Source organism: Rhipicephalus microplus, chromosome 9, assembly GCF_043290135.1.
Source record: "Rhipicephalus microplus isolate Deutch F79 chromosome 9, USDA_Rmic, whole genome shotgun sequence".
In the NCBI taxonomy this organism is placed as follows: Eukaryota; Metazoa; Arthropoda; class Arachnida; order Ixodida; family Ixodidae; genus Rhipicephalus; species Rhipicephalus microplus.
In genome coordinates, this window is record NC_134708.1 from 32,089,116 (window position 1) to 32,111,981 (window position 22,866).

A 22,866-nucleotide genomic window follows, 5' to 3' on the forward strand; every position below is an offset into this window, starting at 1 on the left:
CGCCTTTGACGGGCACCGGGTACTGAATTTTGTCAGGTACGGAACGCTCCTGTTGAAATGTTCCCTATATAGAAAGCAAGTGGACGTATGCCACGCCTGCGGAAGACTCGGGCATCGCGCCGATGTCTGCCCAACACCTAGCGAAGTCGTCTGTCGGGGATGCGGCCTTCCAAACCCTGATGAGCAGCACCAATGCACCCCAATATGCAAGTTCTGTGGCGGTCCGCACCTTACTGCCAGTAAAGAATGTGCGCATAGATTCAAGACTCCGTACATTGTTCGCCGACGACGCTTCGAGCGCGCCAGACAGCAAGAGGAGCTCCCCCCGCAGTCGATCCTTCGATCCTCCTATTCTCAAGCCTCACGTAGCCCTAGCCCTAGGGGAAAACGACGCTCGCGCTCGCGAGGTCGCTCCATGAGCCGACGGGGCTCCAAAAGCCGCTCTGCCCCAAGATCACGACCATCATCGCCTTCTCCAGCGCGCTCCGGCTCCAGAGGCCGCTCCACGTCCCGCACCCGGAGCGGCTCGTCCAGCAGGCCAAGATCCAACACCCCCTCCGGTGGTAAAAGCAAGTCCTATCTAACGTGGGCCGATAGGGCCCGTGGCAACCAAGCGCAGGCGTCCAACTCCCAGGACTCGCACGACCCGCGTCTCACGAACGAGCTCAAAGAGCTTAGGCGTGCCAATGATAGTCTTAGGAAAGAAAACGCCCAGTTCAAGCAGGAAATCAGTCGGCTAGCCACCGAGATAGCCGAAATACGAAAATTGGCGCTCAAACCGCCGGCTCCTCCGTCTGCCACGAGTTCGTCGGCCATGGACACGGCGGAGGCTCCCCCCAAGGCGGGCGCAGTGAAGCGTCGCGCCCTGGATAGCTCAAGGGAAGACGAGACTCTGGAGCTCCTTTCGGAGCTCAAGAAGGCCATCTCCAACATACAGTCAGGCCTCTCTCAAGTACAAGAAATGATCGCGCACCCCCAGCTGGGTCTGGTCGCCCTCAGCGAGAGAATACTTAGACTGGAGGGGACCCACCACGGATTTTTGCCAAGCACATCGACAACACCAGTCCCAAACTTGAACAGTGTCATTGCCCCGCCGACAGAGGGTGCCATCCTGCAGGCGGCCCTCTCGAAACCCATCCCCAAGCCCAAACATGGATAACGAAACTAACGTCATAACAATGTGGCAGTGGAATTGCGCAGGGTTCGTCAGCAAACGGGCGACCCTGCGACAATACCTAAAAGGCATAAAGGATAAACCCCAAGTTATCACCTTGCAAGAAACGATCACATCATCACACATCAGGCTCCCTGGTTTCGTCACTGTGGCTTCCACTGAAGGGGGAAGGGGGGTGGCCACTCTGGTCAGTAAAAGGTTCACGTGCATTCAGCGAGACCTCGGTCCAGCGGACAATGGGGTCGAGTACGTCATGACGGAACTCCTAGTCGACCCCCCTAAGCGGTGCTTACGAAGGAACAGTATTTTCATATTAAATGTCTACTGCAGGCCCAGCGTACACAGAGCCAGGGCTGGTGGTCTTCTGAAGAAGGCCGTGCATTTTGCCGGCTGTCAACCTCTTGTCGTCATGGGGGACTTCAATGCCCAGCATCAGGCGTGGGGTTACCTCACCAATACGAAGAAGGGTAGAGACATATGGCTCACGGCAACGGAGGAAGATCTGACACTGGTAACCAATAAGGACTTCCCGACCAGGAGAGGGAACTCGGTGTGCCGAGATACAACCCCGGATCTCACCTTTGTCAAGAGTCTGGAAAACGTCAAATGGACCAACACAGCTATCGACCTCGGTAGCGATCATTGCATAATCGAAGTGCTCATAGAGGTTGCCCGCAACAAGACGAGGACCTTTAAGTTCATCGACTGGGACTTGTTCCGAGCCAACCGCTCCGAGCGCGCCCTTTCCCCGGATGCGGACCTAGACTCTTGGTGCGACGGGTTAAAAGAAGATGTGGCCAGCGCCACCAAAGAGGTGACAACCGATCTGGAGGTGGACAGGATGGACAGTAGGCTCGCGCATCTGTTGGAAGCCAAGCAGGCACTGCTCGCGAGATGGAAGACTCAGCGCCATAACAGAAGACTGCGCAAGAAAATGTCCGAAATCAACAAAACGGTAGGAGATCATTGCAAGGTCTTATGCAAGCAGCAATGGGATGAGCTCTGTGATTCTATGGAGGGCCAACTCAAGACCGGTAAAAGCTGGAGACTCCTCAAACACCTACTGCACGACGGCAACACCAAGTCCAATCAGAAGAGAGCTTTGGCGAAAGCTGTCCATTTGGCCACCGACTCAACTCCAGATGAGGCGATCACGGAGAAGCTCATAGACAAGTACCTGGCGGCCACGGACGATCCGGTACCTCCCCAGTTTCCCGACTACGAGGGGCGCGACGCGCCATCGATGGACGAGGACTTCACCGTGGCTGAGGTCAAGCGGGTTCTCGCATCCCTCAATAGCAGATCCGCCCCTGGGCCAGATGGGGTAACCAACAAAATGCTCAAGCACCTCGACGACGACTCGATCGAGTTTCTTACAGACAAGATCAACGAAATCTGGCGCAGCGGTCTCATTCCCAAGAGCTGGAAAGCGGCCTGCACAGTACTGATACCCAAGCCGGGTAAGGCACCGAGCATCGAGAATCTTAGGCCAATCTCGTTGACGTCGTGCGTCGGGAAGGTGGCCGAGCACGCCATGCTCAACCGCCTCACTGACCACCTCGAGTCTAACGAATGCTATACCCACAACATGATTGGCTTTCGGTCGGGGCTCTCGACTCAGGACGCCATGAAGCTGATCAAGCACCAGGTCATTGACTCCGGCTCCGCCGACACCAAGGCGATTCTTGGATTGGATTTGGAAAAGGCTTTTGACAACATATCGCACGCCTTTATTCTCAAGAGCTTGTCTGAGTTTCACGTCGGCAAGCGGGCGTACAATTTTGTGCGCTCCTTCCTTTCGTCGCGGTCCACAAGACTGAAGATTGACGATTTTTTGACGCACGAAATTACCCTTGGGCCAAAAGGGACACCTCAGGGGGCGGTGATCTCCCCGACGCTGTTCAATATCTGCATGATCAACCTGTCGAGGGCCTTGAACAAAATCCCGAACATTAACCACACGATCTACGCAGACGACATCACCATCTGGTGCCTCAGCGGATGTGAGGGTCAGGTCGAGAGTGCTTTGCAAGAGGCCATCGATGTGACGGAGCGCTATCTCATCCCCACCGGGCTAAGGTGCTCGCCCGCTAAGTCCGAGCTCTTACTGTATAAGAAGAGGCCCAGAGGCGGTTCTCACCGGTCCTGGAAGCCAGCAATGGAGAGCCACATTACGTTATTCACCGGTAACGGCTCCCCAGTTCCGCGGGTGGACACTATTAGGGTCCTTGGAATGTTTATCGAGTCTAACGGAGCCAATGGAGCCGCCGTCAAACGCATTTGTTCCAAGACCGAAAGCGCCCTCGGACTGATTCGAAGAATCGCTAACAGGCACCGCGGAATCAGGGAGGACAATCTGATCCGGATTATCCACGCATTCGTGCTATGCCACCTCGCTTATTCGGCGGCTATGCACAACTGGCTCGTGTCGGAGCGCAACAAAATCAATGCCCTAATCAGAAGAGTCTTCAAGCTGGCCCTTGGCATTCCCGTTCGAACGCACACGGAAGACCTCCTGAAGTTGGGAATCCACAACACGTTCGAAGAAATTGTCGAAGCCCAAGAGTTTGCACAGTTTGTCAGACTGTCTGGCACCCCAGCGGGTAGAGCCATACTCGGCATGCTGGGACGAAACCCCACGGTTGTCGGTCCTGACGCTGTGAAGCTGCTCAGCGACGTAAGATCCAAGATCCAGATTGCGCGGATGCCGCGCAATATGCATCCAACCTACAACGAAGCACGAAGACGAGCCAGGGGTAAATCTCTGCTCGCCAGTGCCCGCTTGGACAAGGATCGAGCCTGCTTCGTCGATGCTGCTTCGTACATTCAAGAAGAATTCTCTCCTCAGTGGTCGTCGACTGTGATTGCAGAGTCATCAGCTGCGCTACCATCCGCACTTCTAGTTCCAGCGTTGCAGAGCAGGTTGCCATTGCTCTTGCATTGACGGACGGTGTACATGACACAATTTATTCAGACTCCAAGGCCGCTATCAAGGCCTTCCAGATGGGCATGGTGGCTCCCCAGGTCCTACAGATTATTCAAAAAGTCAAAGACCTCAAAAATCACTCATTGGTCTGGTTTCCTGCGCACCTTGGAACCATTGAGGGTGCCTCGCTCAATCCCAACGAGGAGGCGCACTCGGCTGCACGAGGTTTGACTGACCGTGTGCCGGGTAACGCGTCATCTCCTGGGCGACCTGAGCCTCTCTGCTCGTACAACGAGATATGCAAGCACCACTATCTGTCAAGAAGACTGCTGCCTCTACCACACTCCTCGCTATGCAGGGCCCAAGCTGTTACTCTCCGACTGCTATAAACAAACACTTACCCGAGCCCTGCGGCACTGCACACAATGTACCCTGAACGGTTTCCAAGCCCGGACTGCCCCCTGTGTGGTGGTTATGCGGACTTCGAGCATGTACTGTGGGGCTGCGCCTCTGCCGGTCCCCCTTTCACCCAAGAGGAAATGAAGCGACTCATTAAGGCCCAGGACCAGACCTCTCAAATCCTGGCCGTCCAGAGGGCCCGCGCGAGGGCCGTCAGGTTTAACCTGATGGTCCCCGAGTGGGCCTAGCCAGGTGACGCTGAGTTTACTCGCGTCTATTGTGGACCGAATAAAGTTGTTTCACTCACTCACTCACTCCCCATTAGCCCGGCATCTTTAGAAAGCCCGCAATGAAATTGAATAGACTCACTAAAGAGCTATGAATGAAAGCAAGCTAAAAGAGAAAAAAAAATGGTAAGAGAGCCTCAAGGCACGATCTTTCTTTTGCGCGTTTTTTTTTTTACTATACTACCGTCATCGTCGTGCCTCGTTAGAATGCCCTTTAGAAAACATGCTCGGAAATTTATTGGACTGTGCCCGAGTGAGAGTCAACAGAAAGTGAAGAGTCATTTCTTAAAAGTATATCCGGCGAGGTTGGGGGGGAGGGGGAAGGGGTCTGATGGGAGGGGAAGAAGGAATGGGATGGGGGATTCACACGCTGTTTGCTTTTCAACCTCCTCGCCTTTTTTTTCTCTCTCTCTCTATTTAACTCAAGCTGCTTCTCTGTTTTTCCTCCCTTCGTTGATCAGTGTCCGTTGCAGTATTAACAACAACAAACGACCGTAACGCGTGTCCATAAAGCCAAACTTTCACCCTATAGTGCTGGTCCATTACGCAGTCCCTATGATGCTGAAAGTGTCGATGCAGGGAAAAAAAACAAGCGCTGAGTGAAAGCTGCGAAACGATGCCAGGTACGTTCGGTGCCGAATCGACACCGTCTCACGTATGTATGGGTATGGGCGCTTTTTCGTTGCTACAAAGTTCACCGAAGCGACGAGAGAAGGCAGAGGTGGAAGCAAGAAAAACGATGGCCGACGAAAGAGTGAGCAGGGTGCAGGCGCGGGCCTCTCGGACGGCAAAATGTTCGCCCCGCGAATGGAACGGCCGAAACGTTTACGGCTCGTTCCTTTTCTTGTCGGGAGCCAGTCGTCTGAGGGAGCTCTTCGGTTAGCCGCTCACTTGTATGTTTCGGAATCAGCAACGTGTTCTCTCTCTCTCTCTCTCTCTCTCTCTCTCTCTCTCTATATATATATATATATATATATATATATATATATATATATATATATATATATCTTTCTCTCTCTCTTTCTTTCTTTCTTTCTTTCTTTACTCTCGTCCTGCCTGTTTCGTTGGCCACATGAGTGATTGAATTCGCTCTTTTTTTTTTTTTTCAGAAGTCGACACTAACCCCCGTATTCACAAACGCTCCTCGACTCGGACTTCCCTTCACTTGACAGAGTTGTGCACTGCGCCACCGCTTGGCTGAAAATGACACTGCGCTACTCAAGAATCATAGCAGATTATCGGCGATAGGCAGTGACTTGCCGTGCCTAGAGACGGCGCTCCCATCGGCTTTCTCAAGTGAACGTGAAGCGTTGAGTGAAGGGACGTTCTAGAATGCGGGGGTGAGCCAGTCGTCGGCTTCTCAATGATCAGCCATTTCTTGCATGACAGCAGAATCTCCTCACTCCTTGTACGGTTCCTTCGTACAGTTTCCTTCCTCCATACCGGGAATCGGGCCTTCAATCATGTGCGTAGCAGGGTAACACTAAAATGTACAGGCTACGACGACGATCGCGCTTTCACATTCACTCTACAATGAAACGTGGCAGTGTAATGACAATTTTTTTTTCGATAAAAGGTCACATTTTCGCACTAAGAAAGGTTGATCGCCGTCAGAGCCAAGATTGAAAAAGCGTTAATTATTTTAAACATGGAGCTTCAAAGCACGCGTGTGACCGGTGCACGTTTGAGGGCCGCGTTGCGTGCAGTTCCGCACAAGCAAGTGCTACTCTGAAGAAGTGTATGCTTTAAAAAATGTTAACGTTATTGACCTGGAAACACAGCTTTAATCTATGTTTGCGTAGTCATATTCCTAGGCCCACGGGACGGCTTTCAGCTTTCCCGTAGTAGAGTACCCGGTACTCTAAATCGTTATACACTTTCTCTAAACACAGTACCTAGTACTCAAAATTGTTACCCACTGTTTCCAAACACATTCATCTATGCTTGGGGTGTCATATTCCTAGGCCCACGGGATGGATTTTAGCTTTCCCATTGTAGAGTACCTGGTACTCTAAATCGTTATCCACTTTCTCTAAACACAGTACCTAGTACTCAAAATTGTTACCCACTGTTTCCAAACACATTCATATATGCTTGGGGTCTCATAATCCTTGGCCCACGGGACGGCTTTCAGCTTTCCCATAGTAGAGTACCTGGTACTCTAAATCGTTATCCACTTTCTCTAAACACGTACAGTACCTATAGTACTCAAAATTGTTACCCATCGTTTCCAAACACATTCATCTATGCTTGGGGTGTCATAACCACAAGCCCACGGGACGGCTTTCTGCTTTCCCATAGTAGAGTACCTGGTACTCTAAATCGTTATCCACTTTCTATAAACACAGTACCTAGTACTCGAAATTGTTACCCACTGTTTCCAAACACATTCATCTATGCTTGGGGTGTCATAATCATAGGCCCACGGGACGGCTTTCAGCTTTCCCATAGTAGAGTACCATGTACTCTAAATCGTTATCCCTTTTTTTCTAAACACAGTCCGTAGTAGAGTACCACGACCGCTAAACCAAGGCACACAGGCAAGCGGCCATGAGAGTACCAAGTACTCAAAGTTGTTAACCACTTTTTCTAAACACACAGTCCAAGGCCCAGGGGACGGCTTTCAGCTCTCCCATATTAGCGTAGCATGTACTCTAAATCGTCAACAATTTTTTAATAGCATAATACTACCCACAAGGCGTTGTCTTCAGCTGTTCGCTCAATGGGAAAACTTTAGGTTTTTGTGATGTACAATAGTGAAAATGAAAATGTATCTGTGAACGCTGATTCGTCACGGTGCTCTGTACATAGTGTAAATAATATTTTTTTTCTTAAACAGCATATTGCCCTCCCTCAGTAGAGTACATCGTGCTCTGAATCGTCTAAGTTTTTTTTTTCTAAATGCGTCTAGCAATGGCTGACGCTAATCGGGACAGCTCGCAGCTCTCCCGTAGTTGAGTACGACGTACTCGAAATCGGTAACCGCTTATACTGAACACACAAAGGCCTATATCTAGCTCTACCATAGCAGAGTGCGTATAGTGATAAGGCTTTCACAATTTATCCTAAAGAAACTTCGAGCGAGGCTTGTATCTGCCTGGGAAACACTGCTTCCTTTAGCGAAGGCGGCTGCATTCTCGCTCCTTGTCGTCATCGCTGAAACACTGCTCTACGAATGCCCCGCGTGAGTCGAACTGCCTCGCGCGGACTCGTTCACCACACTGGTCTCAGCTGGCGCGTTGCCACCGCGGAACACTGCGGGAGGTTGCGCGGCGTTGTTCTAACTGCGAAAAGAAAGAAGCCCACGACCTAAATACACACACACACACACAAACACACACACACACACACACACACACACACACACACACACACACACACACACACACACACACACAGACACACAGACACACACACACACACACACACACACACGCACGCACACACGCACACACACACACACGCACGCACGCACGCACGCACGCACGCACACACACACACACACACACGTACGCACACACATACACACGTACGCACACACATACACACGTACGCACACACATACACACACACACACACACACACACACACACACACACACACACACACACACACACACACACACTCAGTGAGGCGATGTTCTCACCGTCGAACACTAGTAGTAGTTGTAGTAGTACTGCTATCGTACGTGCTATAGTAATACAGTCGTCGAGACTTGCAGCTATTCTCGGTGCGTAGTAAGTACGTTTATTTACGACGCAGCGATAAAGCTGTCACCTGCTGTTTTTTTTTTTTTTTTTGTTCATGTGCGGTGTCGTCGCTTCGGACTCGCGTGAAGCGCGCTCGTGCGAAACTGGCGGCCCGAGAAGGCGGCAGCGCGAAAGGGCGTTCTGGGACGGGGTGTACGTGCGCGCTTCCGCGATGTTCTTGGTTCCCCGACGCAGTTCTTTGTGGGAGAGCTTCGATTTCCGAAGCCGCGGGGTATCGGCTGCCGTCGGACAGTCCTCAAAAGTTGGAAGCTGTTACGTTTTCTTTCTGCACTCTTTTGCTTTTTTCAAGAAGCGGTGCACGATATGTTTCTAAATGAAAGAATTGAAAGAGAGAAACGCAGAAGGGAGGTAGCCTGGACGTTTTAGGGGCGAAGCTCCTTATAGGGGCACCTGTCCGTCCCTCGTAGCCGTTGTAGTAGTGTGTAACAAGTATAACATTTTGACCTTCAAGGTGGTGCCGGTGAGAGACTTCTTTTGTACGTTGTTGAACAATAAAAGATAGTGCTCAATGTACATGCCAATGGCTGCTAAGGGGGAATTAGAGACAGTAGAAGTCGGCTTTTAGTTAACGCGCACGCTGCGAATTTTTCATTGTTCAACAACGCACAGAAGACAAGAAAGGGTTGCTACGTTGTACTCGCTGGGCGTAACCTCCTTCGTTTTAGAAAGGTTTAGCGAGCGTTAGGCCGCAGTGCCTTGAATACAGTGAACAAGTATATACCATGAACTCTAGGTGGTTAAAGGTGGGAAGTAGACACGAAGTGCAAGCCGTAAGAAAGTGTGCGTGTGCCTCCTCTCGTTCAGTCCTTGGAATGTCCGCTGGATGGCGGTGCTTCTATATGAGGAATATATGATGAAAAGATGCGAGATGGTAATACTTGGAGTGTTGAATAGGCGGACGAACGGACACAGAGACAGATGCATGGACGGACGCATGGACGGCTGCACGGACGGATGGACGCATGGAAGGACGCAGGAGCGGATGCATGGACGAACGCAGGGACGGACGCACAGATGGACGTGCGGACTCACGAACAGACGCACGCACGGACGGGCGGATGGATGCACGAGCGGTCACACAGACGCACGCATGGACGGACGGAAGCAAGAACGAATGGACGGATGGAGGCTTCGCCCCACTCTGCATCATTCACTCCGTGGATATGCTGCCATTTTTTTCTTTTAGCTACTTTGATCTCGCGGTTTGGTTCCCCCGTTACTACCTGTCCTTAGTAGACGTACTATTTTACAGCTTAAAGTTCTACCTATCTCGAAGCGCTGTTCTCTTACAAGGTTGCTGTATATTACTTTCATTTTTCTGCAGGGTAATTTTAAGACCTATCTTTCTGCTCTTTTTTTAATTCAGGTATCATGAATTGCAATTTGTTCTGACTTACTCAGCAATGCAATGTCATCAATGAAGCGCAGGTTACTAAAGTACTCTCCATTAACTCTTATTTCTGACTCTTCATTCTAGGCCTTCGAAAACCTCCTGTAATCACGCGGTAATAATCAACTGCCACCATTGTGGTCCATAAAGAAAGCAACAGAATACCTATAAAGAAGGGTCTAGGACAAGGGGTACGATCTCCCTAATTATATTTATTTTCATGCCGTGCTTACAGCTGGGTTGTAATCGGGCATAATGCTTTGTAACACACACACACACACACACACACACACACACACACACACACACACACACACACACACACACACACACACACACACACACACACACACACACACACACACACACACACACACACACACACACACACACACACACACACACACACACACACACACACACACACACACACACACACACACACACACACACACACACACACACACACACACACACACACACACACACACACACACACACACACACACACACACACACACACACACACACACACACACACACACACACACACACACACACACACACACACACACACACACACACACACAGAGAGAGAGAGAGAGTGTGTGTGTGTGTGTGTGTGTGTGTAATAGATAGATCGTAATAGGGGGATATGGGGCTCTGTCAAGCTGTTTTATACAGCTTTTTTTCTCTGTCCCAGCCGTTTACTGTACAACTGTACGTGGTAAATAAACTAAACTCAAAACTCTAATAGCAGTAACTACGACCCGCCAAGCCATATATAGACGTGTTGAAGACCTTTTGCGCGCTGCGATAGGTATGTCCGAAACGAAGCAATAAAGTTGATTTCTATAGCTGCTTCCAATGGCTTAACTCTCGATCTAAACGTGGCCTTAGTATACCTCATGTATAACTGGTGTCTCTTTTCGTTTGGCGAGCGCAAGCACTGCGCGCCTTGTTGCCCGTGAGACGCCTATAGAGGCACCACCGCCGCCCTTTGACGTGGTGACGACGGGGCGCACTATGCGAGAGGCTTTCGTCTATTTACGTCTCCGTCCCCAGTGCGACATCACCAGCCTCGCGTCCCGGGAATGCCTTCGCTGAGAGTATACCGTGTTTGTCGTCATTTAACGCGCATGTACGTCTCCATGGCTGCACGCTCTTGCGGCGACGCTGACGACTGATGAAATGGCGAAACAGACGAGAAAACATTTAGGATAGTCTTATTCATGTTAATAAATGGTACATGATACAGTGACGCACAGTTGAAAGCGACCTTTATTCAACAAAACGAGTTGGATGAACTCATGCAGTATAGGCGTGCGCGCGTGTGTGTTGGGGGGGGGGCAGTAATTTTTTTCTAATCATATAATCACCTTTGCCTCTCTGTGTGTTCGTGTGTGTTTACATGCGATAGTTTCAAAGACTTAGATACCTCAGTAAATGCGAGAACCTGCCGTAAGTTGCGTCCACGCGAAAAGGAAGTGACGGGAAAAATCGTCATGATGCGACGATATCATTGCGCGACGTCATGATGGCGTCGCATGAAAAAAAAAAAATTGTCGCGCCATTTTAGGTCGCTGTGTCGTCACATAACACGAGTCTCGAGAAAACGCAATGGTATAATAATATGGGGGGGATTCACGTCCGAAAACCAGGATACGATCGTGATAGACGCCGTAGTGGAGGGCTCCGGAAATTTAGACCACCTGGTGTTCTGACATCTGGTGCACTGACACGGCACAACGAACGGGCCTCTACCATTCCGCCTCCGTCGAAATGAGACCACACCACGACTTGGATCGCACCTGCGGCATCCGGGTCAATAGCCGAGGGCCATATAGTACACCGACCCACGTCACGCACAGCTTGCCCTTTCGAGGTTTACAAACACAACCTCTTGATGACTTCCGGTTTTGTCCACCGATACCTTTAATAGTATTGATGGATCACAAGAGCTTTAGAAAATAGCCCGCTGATTCCCTACCGTTTATTTCTTTATTTGGAAAAATTAATTCAAAGAAATGTTTATCTGATATACGTTAAAATGACGAAGTATTCCCTTGTACTATACACACGTTTCTTTTATGTGAAAAATGAAAGAGAGAGTTTCCTTACGCTTGACAAGAAATTGAAAACGTGCTTTCAGTTTCGACGTTAAGAGCTGGTAAATGAAGTGACTTGAAGTTTTTTTTTTTTTTGAGGGGGGGGGGCGAGGGGGGTACAACACTTGTGACTTTGAAACCGCCTATACGGGTATAGACCTTGCCAAAGGCGTTGACTGTGTCAGTCATTCATATCTATTTTTTCTTCTCGAACACGTTCCACTGTTTCTAGAACCAAATGCAGCTAAAGTGATCTGTGTATGTACTTCTTCGTCTGGTCTCTCGTTTTTCGCGTTGTTTGTTCTTTCACTATGTTTCTAGAAGGTGTTAAAAATTGTTACAATGACCGCTCGACTCTTCTAGTCATTAACGGCAAAGCTACGTAGGCCATCGGTAACCTGTGCTCCGTCGTAAAATAGTTATCGTCATCATGAATCGGCGTATTCTCTCTTCGTTACTGTCAGAAAAGTATGAGAGGGGTTAGAGTGCCCACCTGCGTCACTAGTGTATCGCAGCTCTACTTACTGTGAAGGCACGTTGAGTATTAACAGGTTAACTCAAATTAGAGTGTTTCAAATCTCGGAGGCTGTGTAGTGTTACGTTATTTGCAGAAAGCTTTCCGGAAAGAAGGGATATCGATGCACTCAATGAATTTCGCATTCGAATCGTCTCTGAGGAATGCATAGAGGAGCCTGTGACTCTTTATTCCACAATGAGCTTCCACAATTTCGGAATGCGAGCGACCGTCTCGTCGAACACGTTTGTGACATTCTAGTGTGTGTGTTGTGTGTGTGTTTTCGTTTTCCTCCCGCTCTCTTTCTCTCCTTCCCTTTTCCTTACTTTTTTGTCTCCCATTCCCCTTCCCTAGTGCAGGGTAGTAAACCAAATACTCGCTTTCTAATTAGCTTCCCTGCCTTTCTTTGTAACATCTCTCTCTCTATTTAAGCTCAACTTCCTGACGTTCCGATTGGTCAACCCGGACTAGGGAAAGGGAATCGGAAGACTGACTTGAGAAAGGGAATTGGAAGACTGAGTAGGACGAGGAAAGTTCAAGCACTTCATTAACCTATTTTGGGGCTCTCCATAATAAACGTGCCGTGCACTGCAGAGAGCTAGCTACCTTTATAGCAGAGCACGGACACTCTGGAATGCGCGTGTCTCCACATTTCTGGGGTCGTCCACTTCCCAGCAAGAACGACCTGGTGTCAAGTACAAAAGTGGCGTGGCACGGAGGCATGGCCTCTAGGTCAAGACGGGGACTCGCTGTAGATCCTTCGTTAGATGCTGCTCGTGCCCTCGAACCAACATAGTACATAGACGTCAACGTGGCCTGAAACTATATAGGCGGGGGTGTTTCCTACGGATGGCATGGTGCCACTAACTGTTTATAATTCGTCCAGTCAGGACGCCATGGACGCCAGCTGCGAGCACGAACGGTAACTTGTGTTTAAGTTAACCTAAACCTTTTTTTTTTTCGCCAAAGCTTGGGGGACTTTTGAGTTTGCTTTCAAGTGCTGATTCCGCTGTAAGCGCTGGTGGACCAACCAAAGAAGAAAAAGAGGCGCCAGCAAGCTCGAGGAGAAAAACGGGAACGTGAACTTGGTAGTATGATCTTCGTGGCCTCAGTCAATGCAAATTAAAGCTTTTTTTTTCAACTATCTCGAGAAAATTGAAGTACTCTATGGCTGCTTTACGCCATAACCCAGACACACAAAATATAGGCATCTACTGGACTGCGCTGAAATGATGCCACCCTACTTTGCCGTTTTCGGCCGAGAGTGGCTTTCACGAAGTCGTTCTTCTTTCGTATCGAGATGGTTGACAACACGTTTTGTGACAGCGGTGGTAGCATGGAGACACCATAGAGCACATCTTCTGCGACTGTCCTGGCTGCAATGCGCAGAGAAAATCACTTGCAGTCGTGCTATAGCTCGCATAGATCGCAGACTGTTGACGGCGCAAACCATTCTGGAATGTCGTCCTGAGATATCATCGCGGGTAAAGGCGACGGAGGCGGTGCTGAACTTTTTGCAGTCTTCGGGCTTGCACCGGCGATTACAGACCGACAGGGTTAATAATGACTGTGTGTGTGTGCTCACCTCTCTCTCCCTCTCTCTGCATCTTTTAACCACCCTCATCCCTTTCCCTATTGTAGGGTAGGATGCCGGTCCCCCTAGACCAGTTAACATCTCTGGCTTTTTTTTTTCTCTTCTGTTCCTTCATTCCTTCCAGACACAAGAGTACAACGCTATAGTGTAATTGAGCCCCGTTTGCATTGCCGACTCAATCGATAGCATGTGTGTTTAGAAAAAGTGTTTAACGATTTAGAGTACATCGTACTCTACTATGGGAGAGCATAATGCCGTCCCGATTACCCAGCGCTGTTGTAGAGCGTAGGCCGTGACACGAGCATAGCTTTGCTTTTCAGGCATCTCAACTATGCCGCAAGAAAGTAACGTCTGTGGCCGTAACGTAGGCCCTTTCAAACTACTTTGGAATCACTACCACAAGTGTAGTTGCGAATGGCCCGCTACGCCATAACTCTTCTGTTTACAAGTTGGCAGAGTACACACTACGTGTCCATAAGGCGATACGCGCACGCTTGTTGATGCTCAGTGTTGATCACGGTGATTATTAATTACGATGCTTCCGTGCCTGTTGACGCTCTTTAGATTTACCCTCTTCTTCGTCCGAGCGAACCACTTGCGTCCGCCCCAAAGTGAGTCGATCTGTCGGTCAACTGCTCATAACAGCTCTATAGCTCGATCCGCGTCTCACGAGGCAAAGGGACACAACCGTAGCTCAGAAGTGCCGCCTCTGAGCATCGCGACATTTGTGAATGGTTCATCGGCGGTGGCCAAGGGGCGCCGGAAGTTCTGCTCGTTGGTTTCTCCGCGAACTTGTTCTCATGGGTCATCTTGTCTTCATGTGTCGTTTCGCACAGCGCCAGAGTTGCACATTTACCCAGTGTTCTCGATAGTATCACCTCTGATATACTATACACGACGAATATAATGGTCATTCCTTTTGTGCCAGTAACACCAATTTTCAAGAAGTAATCGTTCTTTTTTTTTGTCCTTCTTTTCTCTCTGCTGCAGAGTCGTGAAACCGGGAGCCATGAACGGGTGCGCAGCCAGAGGCCATCCTGAGGAAGGCCGCGTCCTCCTCCTCCTCGGGTGCCCGCCCGTCCTACTTCCCAAGGTCCAACAGCGGCGGGATTCTCGTCGCTCCATTGCGGCGGTGGTCTTCTAGCCTGTACGTCACCAGATCACTTCACTTCCGGCCACCGCTTGCTCCGCTTTCCGGACCGAACAATCGCTCGTGTTTGTGTGGTTGCTCACGTGGCTGACTGACGTCACGGGATCGCTTGGGTCCCATCCGTTCGCTTCGCCATCTTTTGTCCGGAGTGCGTGAGACGTTATCGCCACGACTATCACGTGACTCGGAGCGTCCGGACGATGTCGCGCGACGAACCAACTGTCATCGTCATCGAATCGCTTCCGTCACCCGGACGCATAGTTGTCCGCTGACGTCATCTGCCAAGCTCGACTGCACCCTCAACCGTGTCGCCGTTTCTCCTCATCCACAGTGCGTGTAACTGCTTCCTTGCGGCGCCCACGTGACCGTCGACGTCACAACATCGTCGTTGTTGCGTAACCAATCAAGCCCACTCGTTGCTTGTTGTGTGGAGTCCGTAGTCTCCTGAACATCGATTTGTAGTAGTACGCGTCAACTTTAGGACTTTTCCGCCTTACACCGGAAATCCGCACTGAAGTAACTGCTCAAATCGACGCTGCCCACTGTGTCGTTCCCACACTTGCTGTTCTGTCCGTTGACGTCACGTGTGACGTCTCCTAAAGAGAGAATCGTCATCACCCAATGACCAGCCCTTTCATTGTGCTCTCATCGCCACAATAGGCAGTTGTGACTTTCACTGGCAATAGCGGGAAAAGGCTCTTTTTCCTTAATCGAATAGCATTATCCTGTAACTGCAACGCAAAAGCGTAAGGCACTGTAGAACCGTACCTCCCTTTCCTGGTTTGAAGATAGCAACGTCCTCAAACATTATCCTCGCACTGTCCTAAACTTACCGTTGCGTCATCGCATTTTTAAACACGTAATCGTGATGTATAACTGTATCTCGCGTACATTTGTTAGCAAGGCATCGCGGAACTGTTAGCACATTGACGCGTACTTCACTCGTACGCTAGTTTACTGTACGTATACTAGCAACGGAGCTCACATTTCAAGCGTGTTTCTCACGAGTGAGTGTCAGTTTTCTCAGATTTAAAGCAAGCGTAATAAGACGTAGTGTATTTCTTAATATTTCATTTATATGTTCACAACAACACGTTTGTCCGTCTTGTAGAACATCTGCACCTCTGTCTTCTACTGGAACAATCGCCGTGTATCAGGCGTCTGCGTCGTTGTTCGTTTGCGACCTTCAACTGACCTCGGCTGACATTCAACTGACCTTGGTTGTGGCAAGCGTCTGTGGGAACGCGTGGCGAAACGCTGCACCGTTTTTCTTTTCTTAAAAAAAAAAAAAACCGTCTTCATCCTGAAGGGCTCAACTTGAACACTGCGCACCTCGAACTCAGATCTCTCCGCACAGTTCAGAAGGCGGTTATCACGTGACTGGTGACGCAAATCCAGTCGCGTTCGTGATTAGCCAATCACCAGAGCTTTCTCGGTGTCGTTTGCTGAGAATTTCGCGCTTGTATACAGGCGTGGGCGTGCTCTTCAGTTCACGCGAATAAAACGAGCTTCGTGCCAACGGAACTTCCGTAAGAACACCTCAAAGTGAACGCGCTCTCAGAAGTGCGCGTATTTCAAGGTTGTGAACAAAGATAAGACAGCGAGTGACTCAACCACTTTCTCAGTGGTGTTATCCGAGGACTACACTATTATCGCTACGTGATTCATTGTACCTGTCTCTAATTTCTTTTCTCATAAGACTTACTGCTCGCAGAGAGTTGAAACGAAAAACTGGGTTGGTTGATCACTTCAGGCGTGTTATTGCACAAATGTGCTTGGATAGCGATTCGTGACAACCCTCGAAACAAATTACCTCTTTTAAAACAACGAGTCAGTATCAAAACGTAATGAAACATGAGCTTTCTGTGCGCAATTAAAATGCGTTTGAGTTCCAACTCTTGCTTTACAAAGCAAGAACGTTCATTGATATTCTCAAGTTCGTGAAACGCAAGACCGGTTAGGCTCTGTTGCGGACACGTCACAACTGTAAGGACAGACCTAAATTAAGTAAGAAACTTCGGTTAGAGCTCCGAGTTTGAGTTCTGTGTGGGAAGCACGTTTCGTCTTAGCTCTTCGACCTGCTGTCTTCTTAAGTCAGGCTCATTATAAACAAGAAAAAAAAAGAGAGGGTCCACGCCAATTTGGCGAAGTCCGCACGTCTACTTGAAAAAGTGTTTCGACGTCGCACACCATTCAAGAATACAGAAGGAACCGCAGTTTGTCGACGCTCAAACCTAACGGAACTGTTGTATCGAATCGACTCGAACAAGTCGTCGTGTAGTCAATGCGCTGAACTCCGTCGCACTGTACCCGGTGACACCCCCACACTGTCGATCTCTCATTGCTTCCTTGCGCACCTCCCTTCCGAACAATCCGACGCGCCACGGGACCGATACCTGCTCCTTCCGAACTGACAGTAGTGATACACCGTAGTGTCGTGTCGAGTCAGTGGTGGTCGCTTGCCAGCGCATCGTCGCCGCCGGCGGCATGATTCCCTACTCGACATGCATGCGATTCGCGAGCCGGGACCGTCGCCTACGCAACGCTACGCAGTGGACCGTCTGCAGGAGCCAAATTGGGGTGAGTCCAGTTTTATTATCTTTAAAGACGGCAGTCTTTCATGAAATACTATGTGTGTGTTCAGAAAGAGTGTTTAACGATCTAAAGTATACTGCTACTCTACTACGAGAGAGTAGAAAGCCGTCCCAAATATCGGTTAGCCGGAGCAGACGTGTTAGCCTGTTCGGATTCACTTCGACGCTAAAATTTGGATCTGTCAACTCGTCTGTTTGTCAAACGAAACGACTAAAATATAACCACTTGGGCAGCTCCCAGCTATGTTGATTTGGCTTCGGCGTTCATACTTGTGCGTATTTTCGATCAAATGAAAATAATGCGCGTATCTGAGGCACACCCTTAACACGTTAACATCTGTGGCGTATTTCTTTATACTATAATAAAGCACACATAAGTAATTCTAATGAACGTAGCGTTTATTACGTTTCACTGACAATGCAAAGGTATGCACGAAAAAAAGTGGGTGTTTCTTGCGCTTGCTAAGACAATACGGTGGTGTCACCTTCCCGTCGCCTTGCATTCTACAAATTATGGCCTCCGTGATTGAGTGCACACGCCGCGCACTCTCTATATCGGAGGCCATCCTTTTATTTTCCAAGATTACCGCCAGATGGCGCTCGTTTCTGACGCAGCTCCAGAATCCCATTGAACGATTTTCTTGTGCAGAACATGAAATAAACGTTTTATTCACTCCCTCCAGACGCAATGCTATTGTCTTTCGATGACATTTGCAGCGAAACAGGCAGATACGATGCGTATTTTTTTTTATTGCTTACACTTCTTGTATTACTCCAAGTCTCCAGCGGTACGCACGGCTTTCTTGATGTACGTTCAAGAGTACGTTCACGATGTCATGTGTAGATAGTTGGTCATAATGTGTTCGTGTCCCTGATAGAGGGTTCCTGTGTCTACTGTTGCTTCTAGCGTGGCAGTCAGTGGTTCAGGCTGTTGTGCAGCCTTCTTCGGAAATATGCGCATGATTGACTTGCGGAAAGTGGGCAACGCATTGGTCTACGAAATTTGTAAGTCCGCCAACTTTCTGCGAATACTCTGGGAAAGCGGCGTATGAGCCAGAGGAAGAAATAGTTTGTTATAAAACACTTATTTACTTTTTAATCGAAGTCACCTAAAACAGTTCGGCTTAGTATTAAGTCTTGCACACATACTGCAGCGAAGAAGACGTCTTTTTATAGTTTCACCGCTGAAGGCACGCCCTGAGCTATACGGGTACCTCCACCTATGAAAACGAAATCTGTCAAAACGTCACCAGTAACCCGTGGTTGATATTACGAAGGTTTTCCACCATGATATGAGTCTTGTTTGCCACTGAGTGTGCTCGCCTTCGATAGTGGCCACGTCCAGCATCGCTATTGGTGGGCGCTTTCTCTTACCGAACAGTTCGGGAACGTGAGGGTGTTCTCGTAAATAAACAAGGCCTGAATGTTGCGCGAGACAGTGACATAGCATAATGATGGTGCTCACGGTGCAAGCGTGACCCCGATTTAGTAAGAAAGTATGGTTTTTTTTGGAGGAGGATGGGGTGCTGTAAGAGTACTAAAAATTACATTTAATTCTGCCTGTGCCCCCCCCCCCCCTTCCCCTCTCACCACTTTTTTTGCTTCCTTCGATATGCGCGTCCGTTTTGAACACGATCGAAGTGGAGTTTTTTTGCGTAACGTACACCCCGAGGACGCAGAATAGAGACAACTCGCGGGAAATTCGTTTTGTTGAAACGTTCCACTGATATCTCGGCTGAGGTCGCTGACGCGTTTACATAGAGTGCGTGGAGTGAGTTGATTGTTCGCTCTGCGCCTATCCTCTAGGAAGGCCTCCGTGGCTTGCGTATGTTTTCGCTTACGCAGCAGCCAGCCAGCGTGTATAGACCGTGTTTCCTTTAATTGCGTGCCTCCGGCATGATCACCTACGTCTATCCCATGAAAGAAGAAGAAGAAGAAGAAGAAGAAGAAGAAGAAGAAGAAGAAGAAGAAGAAGAAGAAGAAGAAGAAGAAGAAGAAGAAGAAGAAGAAGAAGAAGAAGAAGAAGAAGCAAAACATGAAAAAGAAAAAGAAAAAGAAGAAGAAGAAAAAGAAGAAGAAGAAAAAGAAGAAGAAGAAAAAGAAGAAGAAGAAAAACAAGAAGAAGAAAAACAAGAAGAAGAAAAAGGAAAAGAAGAAAAAGAAGAAGAAGAAAAAGAAGAAGAAGAAAAAGAAGAAGAAGAAAAAGAAGAAGAAGAAAAAGGAGAAGAAGAAAAAGGAGAAGAAGAAAAAGGAGAAGAAGAAAAAGGAGAAGAAGAAAAAGAAGAAGAAGAAAAAGAAGAAGAAGAAAAAGAAGAAAAAGAAAAAGAAGAAAAAGAAAAAGAAGAAAAAGAAAAAGAAGAAAAAGAAAAAGAAGAAGAAGAAAAAGAAGAAGAAGAAAAAGAAAAAGAAAAAGAAGGAAAAGAAAAAGAAAAAGAAGGAAAAGAAAAAGAAAAAGAAGGAAAAGAAAAAGAAAAAGAAGAAGAAGGAAAAGAAAAAGAAGAAGGAAAAGAAAAAGAAGAAGGAAAAGAAAAAGAAGAAGGAAAAGAAAAAGAAGAAGGAAAAGAAAAAGAAAAAGAAGAAGAAGAAGAAGAAGAAGAAAAGGGAGAAAAAAAAGAAGCAAAGGAAGAAGAAGAAGAAGAAGAAGAAGAAGAAGAAGAAGAAGAAGAAGAAGAAGAAGAAGAAGAAGAAGAAGAAGAAGAAGAAGAAGAAGAAGAAGAAAAAGAAGAAGAAGAAAAAGAAGAAAAAGAAAAAGAAGAAAAAGAAGAAGAAGAAAAAGAAAAAGAAAAAGAAGAAAAAGAAAAAGAAAAAGAAGGAAAAGAAAAAGAAAAAGAAGGAAAAGAAAAAGAAAAAGAAGGAAAAGAAAAAGAAAAAGAAGAAGAAGGAAAAGAAAAAGAAGAAGGAAAAGAAAAAGAAGAAGAAAAAGAAAAAGAAGAAGAAAAAGAAGAAAAAGAAAAAGAGAAGAAGAAGAAGAAGAAGGAGGGGAGAAAAGAAAAATTATAAAAAGAAGAGGAAAAGGAACAGGAAGAACAAGCATACGAAGGACAAGAACAACAACAAGAAGAAATCGTAGGAGTGGTAGTAGTAGTAGTAGTAGTAGTTGTAGTAGTAGCTTTCAACGTTGCTGAGAGTATGGAGTCGTTTATTAGATGACGTAGTCGCCTAGTCGTTGTAATGCTCGACTGCTGGCCCTCTGGTCGTGGGATCGAATCTCGGCCGTGGCTTCCGCATTGGAACTAGGTGATGTCGGTGCACGTCAGAGAAGCCCAGGTGGTCGAAACTGCCGGAACCTTCCACTACGGCATCACTCATAGCGATGTCATGGTTTTGGGACTTGAATCACGAACAATTAATAAAGGGGCCCTGCATCACTTCTACAAGAAACGATCTAATTGCCTCATTAAAACAATTTACTGCTTCGCAAATGGACTACGGCAAAATGTTTTACGATGTGTCAAGTACAAAAAGAATTACAGCGCTTCCTAGTACGCTGTAATTACTTTCCATGTTCTCATGCCTTCTTTTTCTTGACTTCCGTGCATGGAAGACATCCGTTGAGGGGATTGGCGGAGTAGAAGGTCAATTCTGACCAGAATACCATAATGTGTAATATTTAGGTCCACTAGTTATAATTGTAAATAATTGCTGAGTTGAAATGTCAATTACTAGTACTCAAGTATGTAATGCGCGTCGAATTTAGCAAGAGATTCTTTGGCCCTGCCGTGGTGGTCTAGTGGCTAAGATACTCGGCTGCTGATCCGCAGGTCGCGGGATCGAATCCCGGCTGCGGCGGCTGCATTTCCGATGGAGGCGGAAATGTTGTAGGCCCGTGTGCTCAGATTTGGGCGCACGTTAAAGAACCCCAGGTGTTCAAAATTTCCGGAGCCTTCCACTACGGCGTCTCTCATAATCATATGGGTGTTTTGGGACGTTAAGCCCCACATATCAATCAATAAAGAGATTCTTTGGTCGACCAGTGAGCTAGACGGTAAAGCTTGAAAGAGGGCACGGGAGAAAGAAGTTACGTCACGCGCACGCGTTGACCTTCAGCACTTTTCTTTTTTCTTCGAAAGCGCGGCCTACGTGTAGAGTGATCGCGAGTGAGCACGCAGACGCGTGGCGACCTCTCGCCGCGGCCACAGTCACTAGTGAGCTAGACGGTAAACAATGAAAGAGAGCACAGGGGAAAGAAGTTACGTCACGCGCACGCGTTGACCTTCAGCACTTTTCTTTTTAGGGGCGAAGCTCCTTATGGCGTGGCTTGTGCGTCCCTCGTAGTACGTAAACACCAGTGGCACATACCCGAAATAGCGGTCCTTACAATGTTGCTGGATGGGGGCACTTGTATATGATGAATACATGATGAAAAGATGTGAGATGGCTGTGCTTGAAGTTTTCTCTAGACATATGGACGGACGAACGGACTGACACACGCACGGACGGACAGACAGAGGGGCGCACGGACGGATGGACAGACAGAGGGATGGCCGCAAAAAGAGATGAACGGATAGACAGACGAATGAACAAACGGACGGATGCACCAAGGATCACACAGATAGGCGGACGCAAGAACGAATGGACAGACAGACTGACGAACGCTGCGCCCCAGCAATCATCATTCACTCCGTAGATATGCTGTGATTTTTTTCTTCGAAAGCGCAGCCTACATGTAGTCGGATCGCGTGTGCAGACGCGTGGCGAGATCTCGCCGCGGCCACAGCCACTTGGCAGCTCATGATGTTCAAATCAGCCAATAACCGTGCATTGGCGTGAATGGCACTTTCTTTTGGTTATCTGCAATCATGCAGTTTCCTAAATATACACTAGAGGGAACACTGGCGCTAGTGTCTATGGGAGCTGCAACGCGCGGTGCTCCAGCAAGCATGAAATGATAGGTAGTACATGGATTTGTTTAATTTTCATACTTCTGGCTCTTGAGTGTTCGCGTGGCGTGGCGCTGTTT

General features: G+C 48.2%; 1 protein-coding gene across 4 annotated transcripts in view; it reads left to right on the plus strand.

Annotated features, from left to right (window-relative positions):
• The window catches only part of LOC119164969 (uncharacterized), a 507,466-nt gene that overhangs the window by 315,103 nt on the left and 169,497 nt on the right, over positions 1-22,866 (plus strand). For all 4 annotated transcript variants that reach the window (XM_075873424.1, XM_075873425.1, XM_075873426.1 and 1 more), the window contains one exon: positions 15,153-17,892. In XM_075873424.1, coding sequence (XP_075729539.1) covers positions 17,800-17,892 — 93 coding nt within the window. In that variant the 5' untranslated portion in view covers positions 15,153-17,799. The remainder of the gene's footprint in view (positions 1-15,152; positions 17,893-22,866) is intronic.